At 32.4% G+C, this 16,193-nt stretch overlaps 3 protein-coding genes across 3 annotated transcripts in view; 2 read left to right on the top strand and 1 right to left on the bottom strand.

Annotated features, from left to right (window-relative positions):
• The window catches only part of LOC104733643 (protein TIFY 4B-like), a 6,505-nt gene extending 4,569 nt beyond the window's left edge, over nucleotides 1-1,936 (bottom strand). Inside the window, exons 1-5 of the mRNA XM_019234157.1 lie at nucleotides 1,660-1,936; nucleotides 1,340-1,479; nucleotides 1,040-1,212; nucleotides 438-528; nucleotides 251-347 (exon numbers count right to left, since the gene is read on the bottom strand). Of these exons, the coding sequence (XP_019089702.1) occupies nucleotides 251-347; nucleotides 438-528; nucleotides 1,040-1,212; nucleotides 1,340-1,479; nucleotides 1,660-1,777 (619 nt within the window). The 5' untranslated portion in view covers nucleotides 1,778-1,936. The remainder of the gene's footprint in view (nucleotides 1-250; nucleotides 348-437; nucleotides 529-1,039; nucleotides 1,213-1,339; nucleotides 1,480-1,659) is intronic.
• LOC104732166 (EPIDERMAL PATTERNING FACTOR-like protein 4) lies at nucleotides 7,387-8,340 on the top strand. The gene is made up of 2 exons (XM_010451702.2): nucleotides 7,387-7,737; nucleotides 7,925-8,340. Exons 1-2 carry the CDS (start codon nucleotides 7,506-7,508, stop codon nucleotides 8,158-8,160), a joined length of 468 nt encoding a protein of 155 aa, XP_010450004.1. The 5' UTR covers nucleotides 7,387-7,505; the 3' UTR covers nucleotides 8,161-8,340.
• On the top strand, nucleotides 15,447-15,827 carry LOC109127967. Its single transcript, XM_019233605.1, is given in 2 exon segments — nucleotides 15,447-15,608; nucleotides 15,773-15,827. Coding segments are annotated over 2 exon segments (204 nt in total). The 5' UTR covers nucleotides 15,447-15,459.

The following is a 16,193-nucleotide window of genomic DNA, read 5'->3' as shown; positions in this document are numbered from 1 at the left end:
TAGCAGCACCATACAGCATTTAGAAATGCTTCTTTTATTTAACCATGCCAAATTTGGAAAAAAAAAATGAAAGCCATGTTTGTAAAATATATACATATAGAGAAAAAGATCTACTCTAACTTTAAGAAAACCTTGAGATGCAGTTCCATTCACATTTTGCAATTAGATCATACAAAACAAAATCATTTAAAGTGTGAAATCATCTATCTGTTAACTGAAAAGCGGATTAGACACTTTAGCAAAAGCTTACCTTTACTCATGGGCTTCGAAATCATTCTACTAGAAGCAAAAATACCATTTTCAGGCAAATCAATTGGATTGGCTGCAAAGTGCATGATAGACCGCGCCTGCAAACCAATGTACAGGATGCATCATCAAAAACATGCCATCAAAGTTTATTCCTTTTCAGGCTGGACAGAATAATGTTGTTCATTTACCTTTTCAGGTGGTACTCCATCATATACATTCACTTTACCACTATAGAATATCGTCATTTGCCCAACCAGCGGACTTGTTTCAGCCGGGCTTCTGATGCAACATTAAAGACAAGTGTTAAAAAAAAAAAAAACTTGTTTGAACAACAGTGAAGTAGTAAATCGTTTATATAACAACAAGCACATACTGGCAACAAGCTTCCGTACATTGACAACCACTGAAACTCTAGTTACTAAAAATAAATCATTGCAGAATTCACAAATAATATCGACCAATGGGGTTAGTAACTGAACTTTTTGTTGACTAGCAATGATCACATCAAGTCATACCAAATCCCCCTATCGATAGTCCTTCCTTTCACCAAAAAGTACCAGAAGAGTAGAACGAAACCAAGAAGATCTGGAAACACCAACTATAGATGCAGGATAAAGCCTCTATCTGACTCTTTTAACCTAATCACTCTTATACATGATCCATATAGAAACTCTCTTTTTCTAAGGGTGTGATATCAAAACCAAATACTTCCTCCTAAGATCACAAAGCGATTATAGCTATTCTCTGTGATAAACAACATTCAAAGAGCATTATAGAGTAAAATGTAAACCTGGGGGAAACTGTCTTTAAGCTATCTTTCTCAACTGCATAATGAGGAGAACCACCAGAAAACTCAGCTGATCTTGGAGAATCCCTTCTATGGCACGGACCTTCATCTTCTGGAAAACGATTTTTGCCACAAGGTTCCAGCTCGTTGCTTAGCTCAGTCGACGTTTCTGTGACCTAAGGGATCCACAAGCAGGTACACACAATTTCCCTAAAATCAGCACCAACTAAGTAACGATTATAACCGAAACAAGGAAGCAAAATTGAAGTAAGCGAATATCAAATTAGAATATAGAAAGCTCACAGGAGGCGGATTTGGCGGCTGAGAAACGAGGATCTTACGGAGGATTCCGGCGCCGGAATCGTCACCGGGCTCATAGAGAGCTTTAAGTGATAAAACTTGCTGGATCGCTTGAGATTTGTTCCACGAAGGCCTGCGCATTCCTGTTTCGACACGTGTCAGCCGCCATTCTCGTAAGGAGAGAAGGAAAAGAAAAATAAACTCCGAGAGAATAGAGAAATTCAAAAATTGACTAAAGCAAAGCACACAAAAAAAAAAATATATATATATCCGAGACCAAGATCCTCCCGGAGAAGACAATAAGACCGGAGAAGAAAAAAGACCTTTCTCTTTGAGGAATTTGCGGCAATCTTCGCGAGTGAGCTGAGAAATGTCCTCTTCAGTCAACAGTTTCAGAGGCTTCGCGAGTATAGACTTCGCCGGAGACACTCCGACATCCATCTCCTCCTCCTTCTCAGATTCCGGCCAAACGGCCTCACCGGATCCCCCCCAACAGCGAGAGAGCAGTAGCGTTTTCGTAATAATCGGAGGGTTTGAGGGCAAAATTAAAAAGAGCGAGCGAGAGAGAGAGAGAGAGAGAAAAGAGAAAGAGAGTGAAGAAGTAATAGAAGGAAGGGCTTCAATTTTAGGGGAATGGTTTTTTTTTTCCTTTTCTTTTTTTTTTTTTTGAGCAGGAAGCTCCCTAGACTGCCACGTAAGCATCCTACTAGTCTCACTATATTATAGCTTTTTTTTTTTTTGGTAATGCCCAGGGGATTAATCCCCTGTAATTTATTGAAAAAAAAACGAAAACAAAAGACTAAGTACGGAGGAGTCTTGGAAACACAGTTCCTTGAGCATCCTCGTTTACAAACAACGTCATACTTGACGGACACAACTCTAAAAATTGAAAACCTACAGGTAAAGTATACGCATAGCGAGTTAAACCATCCGCCAGACAGTTCGCCTCTCTATACACATGGGAAATACGGACTATCCAGTCCCTCGATAAAAAGCCATGGCACAGACGTACCAGGAAGGCCAGAGGGTGAGAGTTCTCCACCCCTGACTGTAAAAAACCCACCACCAGCTCAGAATCTACCTCCAACTCTAACCTAGTGATTTTCTTCCCCCAAGCAATGTAGAGCCCGTAGTAAACCCCCCACAACTCTGCCAACACCGCCGAACAGACCCCAATATTCAACACAAATCCGCCACACCAATCACCTCTCGCATCTCGTAGGGCTCACTATATTATAGCTTAATCATACCTTGGCTAACCTTGTGCTCATTAATTATTTTTTATTATAAGGTAGAAACAGTTTACGTTAATTCATAAAATAATATAGCATTAGTGCAAAGAAAACATGACAAGAAAACTTATTTTAATTGTTGTTCAAAAAAAAAAAAAAAACTTATTTTAATTAAGAGTATATTTTTTTGTTTTTGTTTATTAGTGAGTGGATATCAATTTGCATGGGACATTTGGATTATTAATAACTAATTATTTCTATAAATAGATCAGAGTTATTCTAAAAGTTGAAAATATATCTTTTGGTTTTTTTGTTTGTATACTACTTTAGTCGATTCTCTTTGAACAATGAAAATAGCTATCTTTGACGATTTTCTTTTGTTTGGTTTAATTTATATATTCTTTACCATTATTAAATTTGTGGAAGATGATGATCAATCAGGTACTTAACATAATTCGGATAAAGATTTATTCTGGTTATACTCTAAATAAGAGTCAAATAATAACAACGAAAATAAAAATATGATTCAGATTTGTAGGCCAGATTTTCAAATCTCTTTATAGCTTATCTATGCTCTACTCGATGGGACTTGGTTATTGCGACATGTGATCTGGCAGCCCGGTTTGTCAGCTTGGTTCGGTAGAGGCAATGGTATTAATACTGTTAATTAAGGTCGCTTACTCGCTTGTGCTAACCATCGATCGGATAAGCTTTGAGGAAGTGTTACATTGGAAAATGGAAAGTTTATGTGTAGTGTAGAGGTTGTGAATGTCTTGAGACGGTTTGAGACAAAAGAGTTTATGAGAGAGCCTCGGGCATTGCCACACTTTTCAAAATTTTACATACGCAGTGTTTAAGACAATTATTGTTCTTAAACATCACCCAGTAATTAAACACCAAAAAAATAATCAATTCTACTACTAGTACTAGTTGATAACCTATTTTTGATGGCTTAACATATATATATATATGAGATTATGAGGTACGTAGATCATTTAGATACATGTAAATGGAAATTTATCTCCACGTAAAAAAAAATAAAGACTAGTCATTTTCGGAAGTGAATACCAAAACGATTGAAAAATACATGAGAGTAAATAAATTGACAAGACGAAGGAGGAGAAATATACATTTTTCACATGAGTCTGACCAATATCGATTCACCCATATCAACCTTGCTTGGTCTGCGTGACAATACATCACCTTCGCATTATCCAACCCCTTGTCTATTTGTAATTAAAAAATTTACATAGTATTATATGCTCATTGTAATTATTTAAAAAGTACTATATATTAAGGTCCGTTCCAAATCCAGTATTATATATTTTAGTTAAACTGACTATTTATAAACTGCTAGATGTATGATACATATTGTTATTTTAACAAAAAAAAAAAATGATACATATTGTTATTTTAACAAAAAATGATACATATTGGTATACTCGTAATTGGCAAAATAACCATGCATGATTAGGAAAACAGTAAAAACAAAAATTATATAGGTTCCTCATCCATTACCTTCTAGGTTAAAAATGAATAGATAAGCAAACATATTATTATTTCCACCAAAAAAAAAAAGCAAACATATTATTATTATTGTACCATTGTATCGTTCATGTGATATTGCAACTTTTTCTTTTTAGATAGACTATGACATTTCGAATAATGATCGTCCCCAATCTTTTTGGACAAAAGATTAGAACGTGTAAACATTTTTTTCTGTTTCGAACTTTGACTTCACAAACGTATTTCATCTCTCTCCAGATACAGTAATTAAGACTCGATATTTGGACCCGGTAACACTAGTGTTTGCAATACCCCCTCTAGCCGGTTGAATCAACAACAATATATAAAAACCAATTTTTCAGTTGGCTATTAAGTTGTAAATCGTGAATACTCGACATAAAGAACGGTTTAGAATTTGCGAGTAGTGGAAGAAATAAGTTAAAGAAGAGGGAAACAAAAATAAATAAATATATATATATATATATAGGAAGAGTCGTTATCGAAGAAATGGATCCAAGTTGGTACCATGCCTTTCAATCTCTGGAGGATTGCATATATCTAGCTACCATTTCTATCAATACCACCACTCACCAAACCCTACTCTATTTCCTTTTATTAAAAGCGTTTTCAATTATACATATATTGGTGAACTTTTTCCTTTAATATATTTGTCTTTCTCGGTTTTTCTCAAGTGTGTTGTCGTCTCAATTGTTTATTGATCTCTCAAGATCTTGGGATTAAGGCGAATTAAGTAGAGATTTAGAATCATATCATTGAATCCTAACAAACTTAATGGTTTACCTTTCACATTCTCACACATTCTTAAATCAAAATATGATTTATGACACACCAACATAAAATTACTCTTATACATTTTCAGGCTTTTGGAGAAAAATATCTAAAACGAAGAACTATGTGGAATATAACTAGTATTAAAAAAAAATTCCTTTGAAGCTATTGGCAATGTTAAAATGAGTTCCTCATAAATTAGCTGTCATAAAAAAACAAACTAATTAAAGTTATTTACTATAGAGGGTAAAACTCTCTCTTAATATATTTTTTTCTTTTTCTTTTTGTAAGGGCATCTTTATAGGGGAAACTATTTTAGGTGTTTTTAGAGTAAAAATATTATAAAAATAATGTAAGATCAGTAGTTAAGATCTTTTGTTAAAAAGTTAGTTATTGGGAGAATATGTTTAAGATCATAAGATTTAATAATATAATATTCTTAAACATATTACAATTATAAAAACTTATAAAATAACATTTAAATTGCAAACTTATAAAACTTTTACTAAAATTCAAAATATAATATCAAATTTTTATGAAACAACACAAACATTAAAGATAAAAAAAAAACATATTACTTAATTAAAGCACACAAACATTTTATTTAATTAATATATAGTTTAATGTCCAAATTTATTCCATATATTCTCAATCAAATCCTCTTTTAATTTGTGAAAAATTGTTTGCAAAAAATTGTATCCATTCACAGCTTGCCACGTCAGCTTAGAACTGAGCCAAGATCGGTTCTACATCAAGAACTAAAAAAAGTGTTCTAAGCCACTATTCATTATTTTCTATTTTTTTGGGCTAAGAACACCCCTCATGTTCTCCCTATAAAGATGGCCTAACTGCTAAGATTTCCATATAAATATCATCTACATAATCGAGTACAAGGAATATGAAAACTACTATCCCAATATACAAACAAGAAAATAGTTTTTTAAATATATTATAAAGAAAAAGATGAATAGTGATTGAGGAAGCGTACAGGTTATGTTTGTGCAGAGAGAGGGGTCGCGAGTGCGTGGGTCGGGTACAGAGGATGAGTCAGTGAGTCAGGACCTGTTTCCCCCTCTTTGTAAGGACACTCATTTAACATCCTTTAATGGACCTCATCTTATCATAGGCCCATTTACATATTTCAGGTTTATTTCTTGGGCCTCATTTATGGTTCTCACGATTTGAACTATAGCTGATGGTGACAACAATCGAACGACCACATAAACAACCCAACCGTATATACATACTGTCTTTTTGTGGACAAATCTTTTATTTTTTTTTGATATAATGGATTGTCTCAAATAATTATTCCGATCAACAGCATAAAACAATCTCTCATGATCAAACCATTAAAAGAAGTAAAGCAGCAACAACAACCCATGTTCCACGTACTGACATTGCATACACATAGTCAAAGAGTTATCAATAATTTGGACTTTATCAAAAAGATTTACGAAACCATACTAGTCAGCTTTGATATCTTGGTTTTCAGATCTTATTTTATTTTATTGTTGCTTATATTTGTTTTACCCAAATTGTTGACAACAAATAGATTAATTGAATCGTATTTTTTTGTTTTATTGTTGCTTATATTTGTCTGAACCCAAATTGTTGACAACAAATAGATTAATTGAATCGTATTTTTATATAGATTACTCAAGATTGTAATATTGTCTTACATGTAACCATAGTCGGTCGGATCGTCTACGGGAATCACACGTACTGCGCATGCTTCCGATTTGTTGTTAGTCTTATGATGGTTCGAAGGTGTTGCAAGAGTGGTTAATGAATCCTAACAAAACTAGTACTTACTAGATCCTACATCCTAGTAGTAAAGATTTGAAAGATAATTTTCACTCCGAATTTATCTATATCGCATATAAATGAAAAAATGATCATATATCAAATCCGGATTCGTGTGCATGTTCTACGTATATCCGGATGCGATCATGCTAGAAGAGTCAAGACCCCTACACGATATGACAAAACAAATAGGAGAAACGTGACACAAATTATATATATATTGGGTTTATTCAAAAAGCTGAAACAAAAGAAAAAGAAACACGAGAGATACATATATATCAAAAGTATATTAAAAATGAAATAATTATTAAAAAATGTAGGACTGAAACCTAAAAAGAAAAAGAAACATCAAAAGNAAAAAAAAAAAAAAAAAAAAAAAGAAACATGAAAAGAAAAACCTGACCAGAAATATCCATAAAGCCCAACCTATTTATTTTGCCTACAGTTTGAGTGAGCTCCCACTCATTTAGTAGCTCAACTATTAAATTACATGTCATAATAGTAATTTAAGAACCTTTATATTTTGTTTAAAGCTTCATTTTTTCAGAATATATTCTTGTTTTGAGTTATCTTTAAATTCATTTATTTAATGGGTTAACATTAAGTGATCACTCACTAAAGTGTAATAATTGGAAGATAAATGTATATAGTACTAGTATAAAAGGAGAAAAATACAGTCAAATAGTAGAAAGAAGAAACAAAAAAACAAAAAAAAGAGTTAGCAGTTTGAATTTAATATTTGGATTCCAAATCCAAAGCTCATGGGTCTATTCTACTGTTCACAGTCTCTCACACACACACTCTCTCTATCTAAGCTTCTTTTTTGACTTAAGACCAAAATGAATAACCCCAAACCCCAAACTCACAAACATAAACCCATAAAAATCTCTCTTGGCACACAGAAAAGTAAAACACACAAGTTTTCACCACAAACACTTGTCTCTCTGCTAACGTGCGCGCATCCTCGCCGGTTCTTGACTAATATGGGCGCCTTCCGTCGCCGCCGTCGTCGCTTTCTTTTAGCTGCACTCGCCGCATTTGCTCTCCTCCACCTCTTCTCAGTCTCCGCCGGTAAGAACCCAACAAAAATATTATAATTTCTTGATTTTCTAAAAGAGATCTCTTACTAAATTTTGGTTTGATTTTTTTTTTTTTTTTAAAAGCTATGTTTATATACTCCAATGGGTTATTATGTTTTTGATGTGTAAAAATGGTGAGCGAGTTAACTCGGTGGTTGTTAAATTTAATTATTAACCAGATGGTGGATGGATTGGTCGTCAGAGACCCGGGTCTGGATTACCGGGTGGGTTCATGGGGGATAATAAGCGGTTTGGAGGTCCGGGTTCATCACCACCGACGTGTAGAGCGAAGTGTAAGGGATGTCAGCCGTGTAAACCGGTTCACGTACCGATTCAACCCGGTTTGAGCATGCCTTTGGAGTATTACCCTGAAGCTTGGCGGTGCAAGTGTGGCAGCAAGCTTTTCATGCCCTAATTAAGTTTGATCAATTAGTATTAAACAATTCAGAAGGAGGAAACAAGAAAAAAAAAACATCCTTTTAATTCTTTTTTTTTTATTTTTGTTTAGTTCCTCATTTCTTGTGCTTGTCTGATTAATTATGTAATGAAAAACTATATGTTAATATTTTTTTTAAAAAAAAATTGGTCATGTGGAGAGATTGAGGACTTTGGGAAAAAGCAAAAAACTTTGGGGTTGGGGGTGATATTACCGAGAAAGAGACAGAGAGAGAGTACTCATCCTTTTTTACTCTAATGACACTTGCTTCATTGTTGAACCAATTAGCATTGCAGATGTCTCTAATTTAGGTGGTGTTTCTTATCTTCTCTTTGTAAAAAAAAATTAGTTTGAAACAATTCTTANTTTTTTTTTTTTTTTTTTTTTTTTTTTAGTTCCTCATTTCTTGTGCTTGTCTGATTAATTATTGTAATGAAAAACTATATGTTAATATAAAAAGAAAAAATTGGTCATGTGAAGAGATTGAGGACTTTGGGAGAAAGCAAAAAACTTTGGGGGGTTGGGGGTGATATTACCGAGAAAGAGAGAGAGAGAGTACTCATCCTTTTTCACTCTAATGACACTTGCTTCATTGTTGAACCAATTAGTATTGCAGATGTCTTTCATTTAGGTGGTGTTTCTTATCTTCTCTTTGTAAAAAAAAATTAGTTTGCAACAATTATTAATAGCTTAGATTGTAATTTAGGTAGTGTAGAACTTGTGAGAAGATCAAAAATGTCATACACATATATAACAAATCTTTTGTAACCAGTAGCATGACAAAGGTTTTAGACATATAACTAGTGAAACAGCTGAATATTCTACTATGTGAACGAAAAAAAAAAACTGAATATCCTAATCGAAAATACTAACAAAATATGATATTTGTTAATAATTATAAAACATTTTCAAAATGGTTTACCCCTACTAAATTAGTGATGTTTTTTTAATAGTTGTATTTTTTTTGATACATATACAATGAATATCTAGCGAAAATCACTTTTTACAAAAAAAATATTTTGAAGGGTAAAATTAAAAATGAAAAATGTGGAATATATAGAAATGGTAAAGAAAACCAATCACAAAAGATTAAAATAATATATAGAAATGAAAAAAAAAAATGTTGAAATATTTTTTAGACAGTTCACTTAATCATTTTTTTCCTTTCAAATCTTTTGAAACTACCTTGGGGTGAATTATTTGAAAAAAATCCGCCAAAAAACAATTGTGTAATGATGAGTTTAAATTTGTTGTGTTTCCATATAGTGTTATCAGTAAAATCAGTGATTTGCCCCCTTATTTTCACGCAAATCCCTCTTTGCAAAACAAAACCTACTACTACTACTACTACTAAGGTACTTTATTTGTCTGCTTATGCATGTTTGTTTGGACCCATAGGTTTTGTCCCTCGACAGCTAATGTAGTTTTCATTATTGCTCTTTGATGATAGTAGTAATTTTTTTATAAGTTCATCAACATAAATCATGATTAATATTTATCGTACTTGCACGTGTAAGTTTACAGCAGGACCATTTTATTTAAAAATAAAAATAAAAATGAAATTGTTATTATAGAAACGAATGTAAAAAGTAGTAAAAGCATTTATGGTTTGGAGTTTTTCCCATTTTCACTACAAAGCCGCATCTGTACTCGTGTCGTACTGCATACTCTGTTCCTTACATATAAGTTTGCAATATCTGAATTAATTTATCTCTTTCTCTTTTATTTTATTTTTCCTTATGAGATGCACCAATAAATTCTACTTTTGATTTTAGTATTTGGAAAAGCATCGACTGGTCTCACATTTAAACCTACAATTTTAGTTTTTGAAGATAGAGAGGAAATACAGAACTTGGTCTTTTATTTGCCTATAAAAAGATATGCAAATTATTATGCTTTGTAGATGCCTAAGTAAAAAGCGTTATAGTTACTTACAACAATCATTGTATAAGTTGGAGAATGATTATTTCTAATACTCTAGACTCTAGACTTGTAGAGATGTTATTAGAAGCTGGTTTTACGTATAGATTATGGAACAACGTGTAATTCTTGGAGTTGAACGAAACACGACTTTGGTCCTAGTTGGACAAGTCATGGTTATAAATTTATGTAGAGATATAACATAAAAGGTGAGCATTATTTTCATTATGAGCTTTGAAAAATTGGAAACACGTAACTCATTTGCTAACTTCTAACCACTGTCCTATATTGGTCGTGTGGGCCATTTTGTACTCGACCCAAACGTTGACTAATAATGGTATAATAATACTAATATGTGACAACTGCAATAATAACAACTGCATGGTGATGATGTTGTATCAAAACGAACAACTTTTAAGATTTTACAATTTTCACTCTCTTTTCTTTTTTTGTTGGTGGTTTCGATTTTATTGATGCTCCTTTATTATTCCTTAATTTTATATGATGTTACCTTCTACGTGAGAAGAAAAAACATTAGGGAGCTATTACCGTGCTTTGTAGAGGTGTATGTTTCTAAATCAGCTGCTTGTTTTTCACATTTTTATTCAAAAAGAAAAAAACACAGACACACACATCAATTATTTACGCGTTTACAGCAGCATGTTTTTGTCAGTTTTGACCAAATTTGGTTATATGGCAAAGAAGTCTAAAAGGCAATGCAAAGAGATGAAAAAATGAGAGCTTTCAAGAAGCTACGTATCTTCGTTGTCTTGTATACAAGTATGTTATATAAAAAAGATGCTATACCTTCTATTTATTATTTGAAATATTACATTTGTTATCCATGAATCATATACTTTATACTTTGAGCTTATAGACGTTAGATTTTTTAAAAGTGACTAAGCAGTCTAAGCTAGTACCAGACACTTTCTTAAGCAACTGACGTATAATTGGAAATTTACGGACGTTAATATAGTTCATCAAACAAGCAAAAAAAGAAAGCATTTTAACGTAAAGAAAAAGCAACTAATTAGTGTGTTTATACGAAACTGTAAATAGTCAATAATGTCAAAAGGGGTCGGGAAAAAAAAGCAATAATCAAAAGAGTTTTTACAGAGAAGAGACTGATGTGATGGGTTTGGTTGGGTTGGTGGTGGACTGTACAGACATATAGCTTCCACTTTTTCCCGTAAATTATTTTCACTCTTTTTTTTGAGAATAACTTTGTTTGTCCATGCGCCGAGGAATATATATTTTATTGTTCATACTAAAAATGCTTTAGTTAAGGTATGCATACTAAAATTGCTTTTTGGGTTCATTAAAAGTTTGAATGTTATGACTTTGATTGGTAACATAATTAAGGATGGCAATCGTGTTCGTTTGGTTACCTACCAACTAGATGATCGGGTAAAATGGGCGAACTAGTTTTAAGTTTTCTTCATGGCCTGGATACAAAAAAAGTTTCTTCAATGTTTTGAACTAATAAAATCCAAAGCTGAACCATAAAGAGGGAAAATATTGACATGTTCCGTTCAAATTAATTAAAATCCGCCAAGACCCTTTCTCCATTTAAGCCTTAACTGTGTAAGTAGAGTAGTTGTTGCATCACTAGTAAAAATTGATCATATAGTTAGGAGAATTTCTGTAGGTATTATGTGTTTTTTTAGCAAAAAAATATTTGTTACAATTTTGCGATAAAATAAATTAGTAACTATTTGGTTGTAGCAAATTTTTTTATTATCACAAATTGTAGCAAATTGCTACAAGTTAGATACTAGTTAATATGTAGCAATAGCTACTATTTGTGATCTACTAATGTAGCTATTAGTAACACAAAGCCTCTAAAATATGTGTAACAATTAGCTTCAAGAAGGCACAAAATGCTTGTAGTTAACTTGTAACAGTTAGCTACACAGTTAAATACTAATTAATACCACATTTGTGTATTTAATAAAAAATTTATTTGTATTTAATTATAAATTTAGTAGATTTTTGGATAAATTGAAATATTAAAAATATTATGTTTTATTATTTTGTTTGAAATCATAATACAAAAAGATATATTACATAGTAAATATACAAATAAAATAATTAAATAAAAATTACACAAATGTATTTGGGTTGTATTTTTGGTTTCCTAATGAGCTTTTTGTTTTATATCCAGCTAAAAAAAAAATTACAAAAAAGGGTCAAAATGTCTTCTTCTTCTATCATCAAGCTTCCACCATTAATGGATATTTGCTGAAACTGACAATATCAATGTGCGAATAGTATGAATATCTACAGAAACTGATAATACAAGTTTCATTGATCTGTCTATGTTCTGATTTACGTTCTTAAGACAAAAGATACTAATGCATAAACTAGAGCAATCCAAATACTGCCTAAATAGATAATCAATTGGATTATCTACTCTCGTAAGTAGTATTGCATCTGAGTCGACGAAAGCGAGTAACCATCAAATCTAGTTTTTGTTGTAGATCGAGAATGATAGAAGAGACAAAGGGTAATCTTCCTGCAAAAGAGCAAAACAACCGAAACAAATCAACCCGAAGATGACATAATCACTAAATCATTGCAAAATAAAGAACACCCAATTATATATTTTACCTTCTATGTTAATTCTTAATTTTGACCTCACCAATTTGATTTGGATCGATGCATGTGACGATTAAGAGGGGCTTTATAGATGGATGAAACTGAAAATCAAGACTTCAAGGGATTGAGACTGAGGGGAATTCAGACTAAGAGGGATCGAGAGTGAAAAAGAGACAAACAAATTTGGATCTGCCTTTGAGGGTTGCTAATCGAGTTTGAGAGAGATAGAACGAAGAGAGAAGATAGAGCAAAAAAAAAAGGTTAAATTTGTGTCTGTTAGATTTATTTTAATCAACGGTCCATATTAGAAAGAACGTGATCCTTACTTTAACAGTCTAGCCAATGAAATAACAAAGAGATGTTAGAATTAATGTCCCTTGAATTCACTCTGATCCTACGGTTTGAGAATATGCCATGTCATCTATCTGAGTGATGTCTTCCCATTGGCTCACGTTTAATGTATATTTTCTTATTCCATTTTAATCACTTTTCTTAATTTATAATGTTTTAAAATACTATAATTAAATGGAAAATATGTTATAATAATGAGAATATGATCATAATATTTTTTAAACAAATATTTTAATTTATATTTCAATTTTTTATTAAAAAACTACAAAACACAATGTAAACTATTGATGAGATGATTTTCTAATCCTAGTTTTACTTTTAGTCTGATGGTATATCAAAAATTAAATGATACTATAATACATGATTTTTAAAAAATTAAATGATATTATAATACATGATTTTTGTAGTAAATGATATTTATCTTATATTTGTAGATAGTTTTGCAACTTGTTTGATTAGACAATCACTACCATATTGCTGCTACATATGTATTTAGAGCAAAATAAAAAAGTTTTTGTCACACAAGCATCACTCTGTAGCTAAATTGTAGTTAAATTGCGACGATCATTTTCTAAATGGTATTGCTACGCGTTAAAATTGTCGCAACAGTTACTAATAATTCATAGCAAAAGTATTATACTATTAATCTATTTTTTTATAATTATTTTCAAAATATTTATTACATCTTGCGACTCATGTTGTGGGTAATGACGCTACAATATGGTACGTCACAAATTATGTAACAATTTTATTACAAAATATTTTGGTAACTATCTGTCACTATTTATACACGTTTTCTCACAAAATAGCTACAAAATAAATTACTTCATATATTGTAACAAATTTGTTACATTATGTAGCTATATTTTGCTACAATTATTTCAGTAATAGATACCCGTAACTATTTAAACGATTTTTACTAGTGTTGATAGAACATACTTTTAAGTAATTCTATTTGTAACTTGCATCATCTGTTAGATCAAAACTAATTGATGATAAATAAATTCGTAAGTTTTAAAATTAATATACAAAATTTTGAAAAATATTTAATAGTAGTTTTTGAAATATTTTTTTTGGTAAATTTAAGAATATTAATCAAAAATATTTAGTAATTGGAGTTAGAAATAGTACTCCCTCCCATTTTTATTAGTTATTATTCTAGAGCTTTTCATAAAAATTAAAAAATTAGATAAATATTATATTATATCCTCGTTTGACTATTAGAATTTTTTTTAAAAAAAAATTCATTTAGTAAGGGACAAATGAAATAATTTTATACTAAAAATCACATTGGAAAACAAAAACAACAACTAAAATAAAGCAAAAAATTAAGCCCGATAACTATTTTAAAACAAAGAAAGTGATAAATAATCTTTGAAAGCAAATGTGTTTTATAACGAGTATATTAAAATTAAAAGATACTGTAGTAGTATATATTAGTAAGAGAAAGATATAGACTTATCAAATTAAGCATTAGCAACAATTACTTTCTAATTAAAAACATATTAAGATATTGTATTTATCTTCTTCTTTTTCATTTAATTTAGCCAATCATTCCCCATTCAAACGAAGGAGCTACTATAAGTTTAGCGCCGTCAAACCCAATAGTTTTTGATTAAAAACGCTTAACCAATAAACAAAGCAACCAAGAAAAAATAACAAAATATAACTATGAAATACATAGGTTTTTTTTCTCGAGCGCCGCTCTCCTCTCCCAACAGAAAAACCCTAGACACTTTTTTCAGATCTGAGACCGGGAAGTCACTCCAGTGGTTGGCGCTTCTCGCCGATGCCGTGAGTGGCTTCCCCTTTCGTTTTGTGCTGTAGTTTTTTTGGTTCTGCAATTCGTCATTTTCTTGTAGTTCGTTGGAGAAGAGTTTACTCTGATAGAATTGGTAGATCTTTACGGCGAAGGTGTTTAGGTCCGTCGGTGGTCAGCTTCTCCAGAGAGGGTTGTTGTTGGGTGTCCGAGATCTGTAGATCTGGCGGGTGCTCTGTTTTTGTTGGTGGATTTCGAGATGGGGTTTTCGTGAATCCATGGCCATGGTCTCGCCTGTTTCTGTTGTCCGGTAAGCCGGTCTTTTGGCCGTTCTTCTTCGACGTTTTGCTAGAGTTAGATGGAATCGCTTTAGTTGGTTGTTATTAGTGGTAGATTTGTGGTGGTCCTTAGTAGTATCGAGCAGATTTGGTAGCTTTCGTTTGGGAGGTTTCGACTCCTTGCTAGGCAGAGGGTTCGTTTTGCTTGAATGTGATGGTAGAATCTTAAGTTTGCCGAGTCCTTTCTTCTTCTTGTTGTGCTTAGTGGGTGATAGCTTTCTCCTTTTTCGTCGGTTTCGTTTTTGAGATTGGTGTTTCTTCGAGAAGTTAAGCCTCGCTCCTCGCGTTTTGAAGACTTCTTTTTTGACGTTCATGGGCGTGTCAACGTCGTCGTCACTTCCGGAAGTGAGTGGTCTTGCTTGCCGTGTTATGAAGTCCCTGGTTCTTGGTTACGAGAGATTGGCTCTCATCGTGTTAGGAGGTGGTTGATGTTATTCTTGAGTTGGCCGTGGGCATCCTTGGTAAATCTCATTCGTTTGTGCGTTAGAAGAAGAGGTTCTTTGCTTTCTTAGTTCTATTATTTCCCTTAAGGTTTTGTAGCCGGTTGCTTTTGCTTTTAGATTAAGGTTGTTGTCCCCTTTCGATTTTGTTTTCAAATGCTGTTGTTATGTATGATTTTACATAGTTTCCGGGGAAATCTTGTTTTCCTCCGGCCTTTGTCTCCGGGGACATTCTTGTAGTCCGCCGGCTTAAGCCTTCCCTCTTTTGGGTGTAGTATTCTACCTTGGTTTGGAACCAAGTTTATCAATAACAACATCAGTTGACAAAAAAACTGAAATACACCAATTCTCTAATAACAGACTTAAAACCACACAAATTTTTGACTTTTTTTTACACCTTGACCAACAACAGCCACACGAATTATTAAAATCGAAGACGCTATATTCACAAGTAGCATTGTGTGAAAAGGGAAAAGAAATTGTTGTCCTCTGAACTTGTAACATATTCTGGTTATGATCCAGATGAATGCTTAACAGTGAACTTCTAACAGTGAAGTGATGAGCCAACAATATCTAGCAATTAAACAACAATATTTATTTTCAACA

This window comes from Camelina sativa, chromosome 12 (assembly GCF_000633955.1).
Source record: "Camelina sativa cultivar DH55 chromosome 12, Cs, whole genome shotgun sequence".
Classification (NCBI taxonomy): Eukaryota; Viridiplantae; Streptophyta; class Magnoliopsida; order Brassicales; family Brassicaceae; genus Camelina; species Camelina sativa.
Note: the sequence above shows the minus strand (reverse complement) of the source record. Positions and strands in the feature narration are given on the sequence as shown.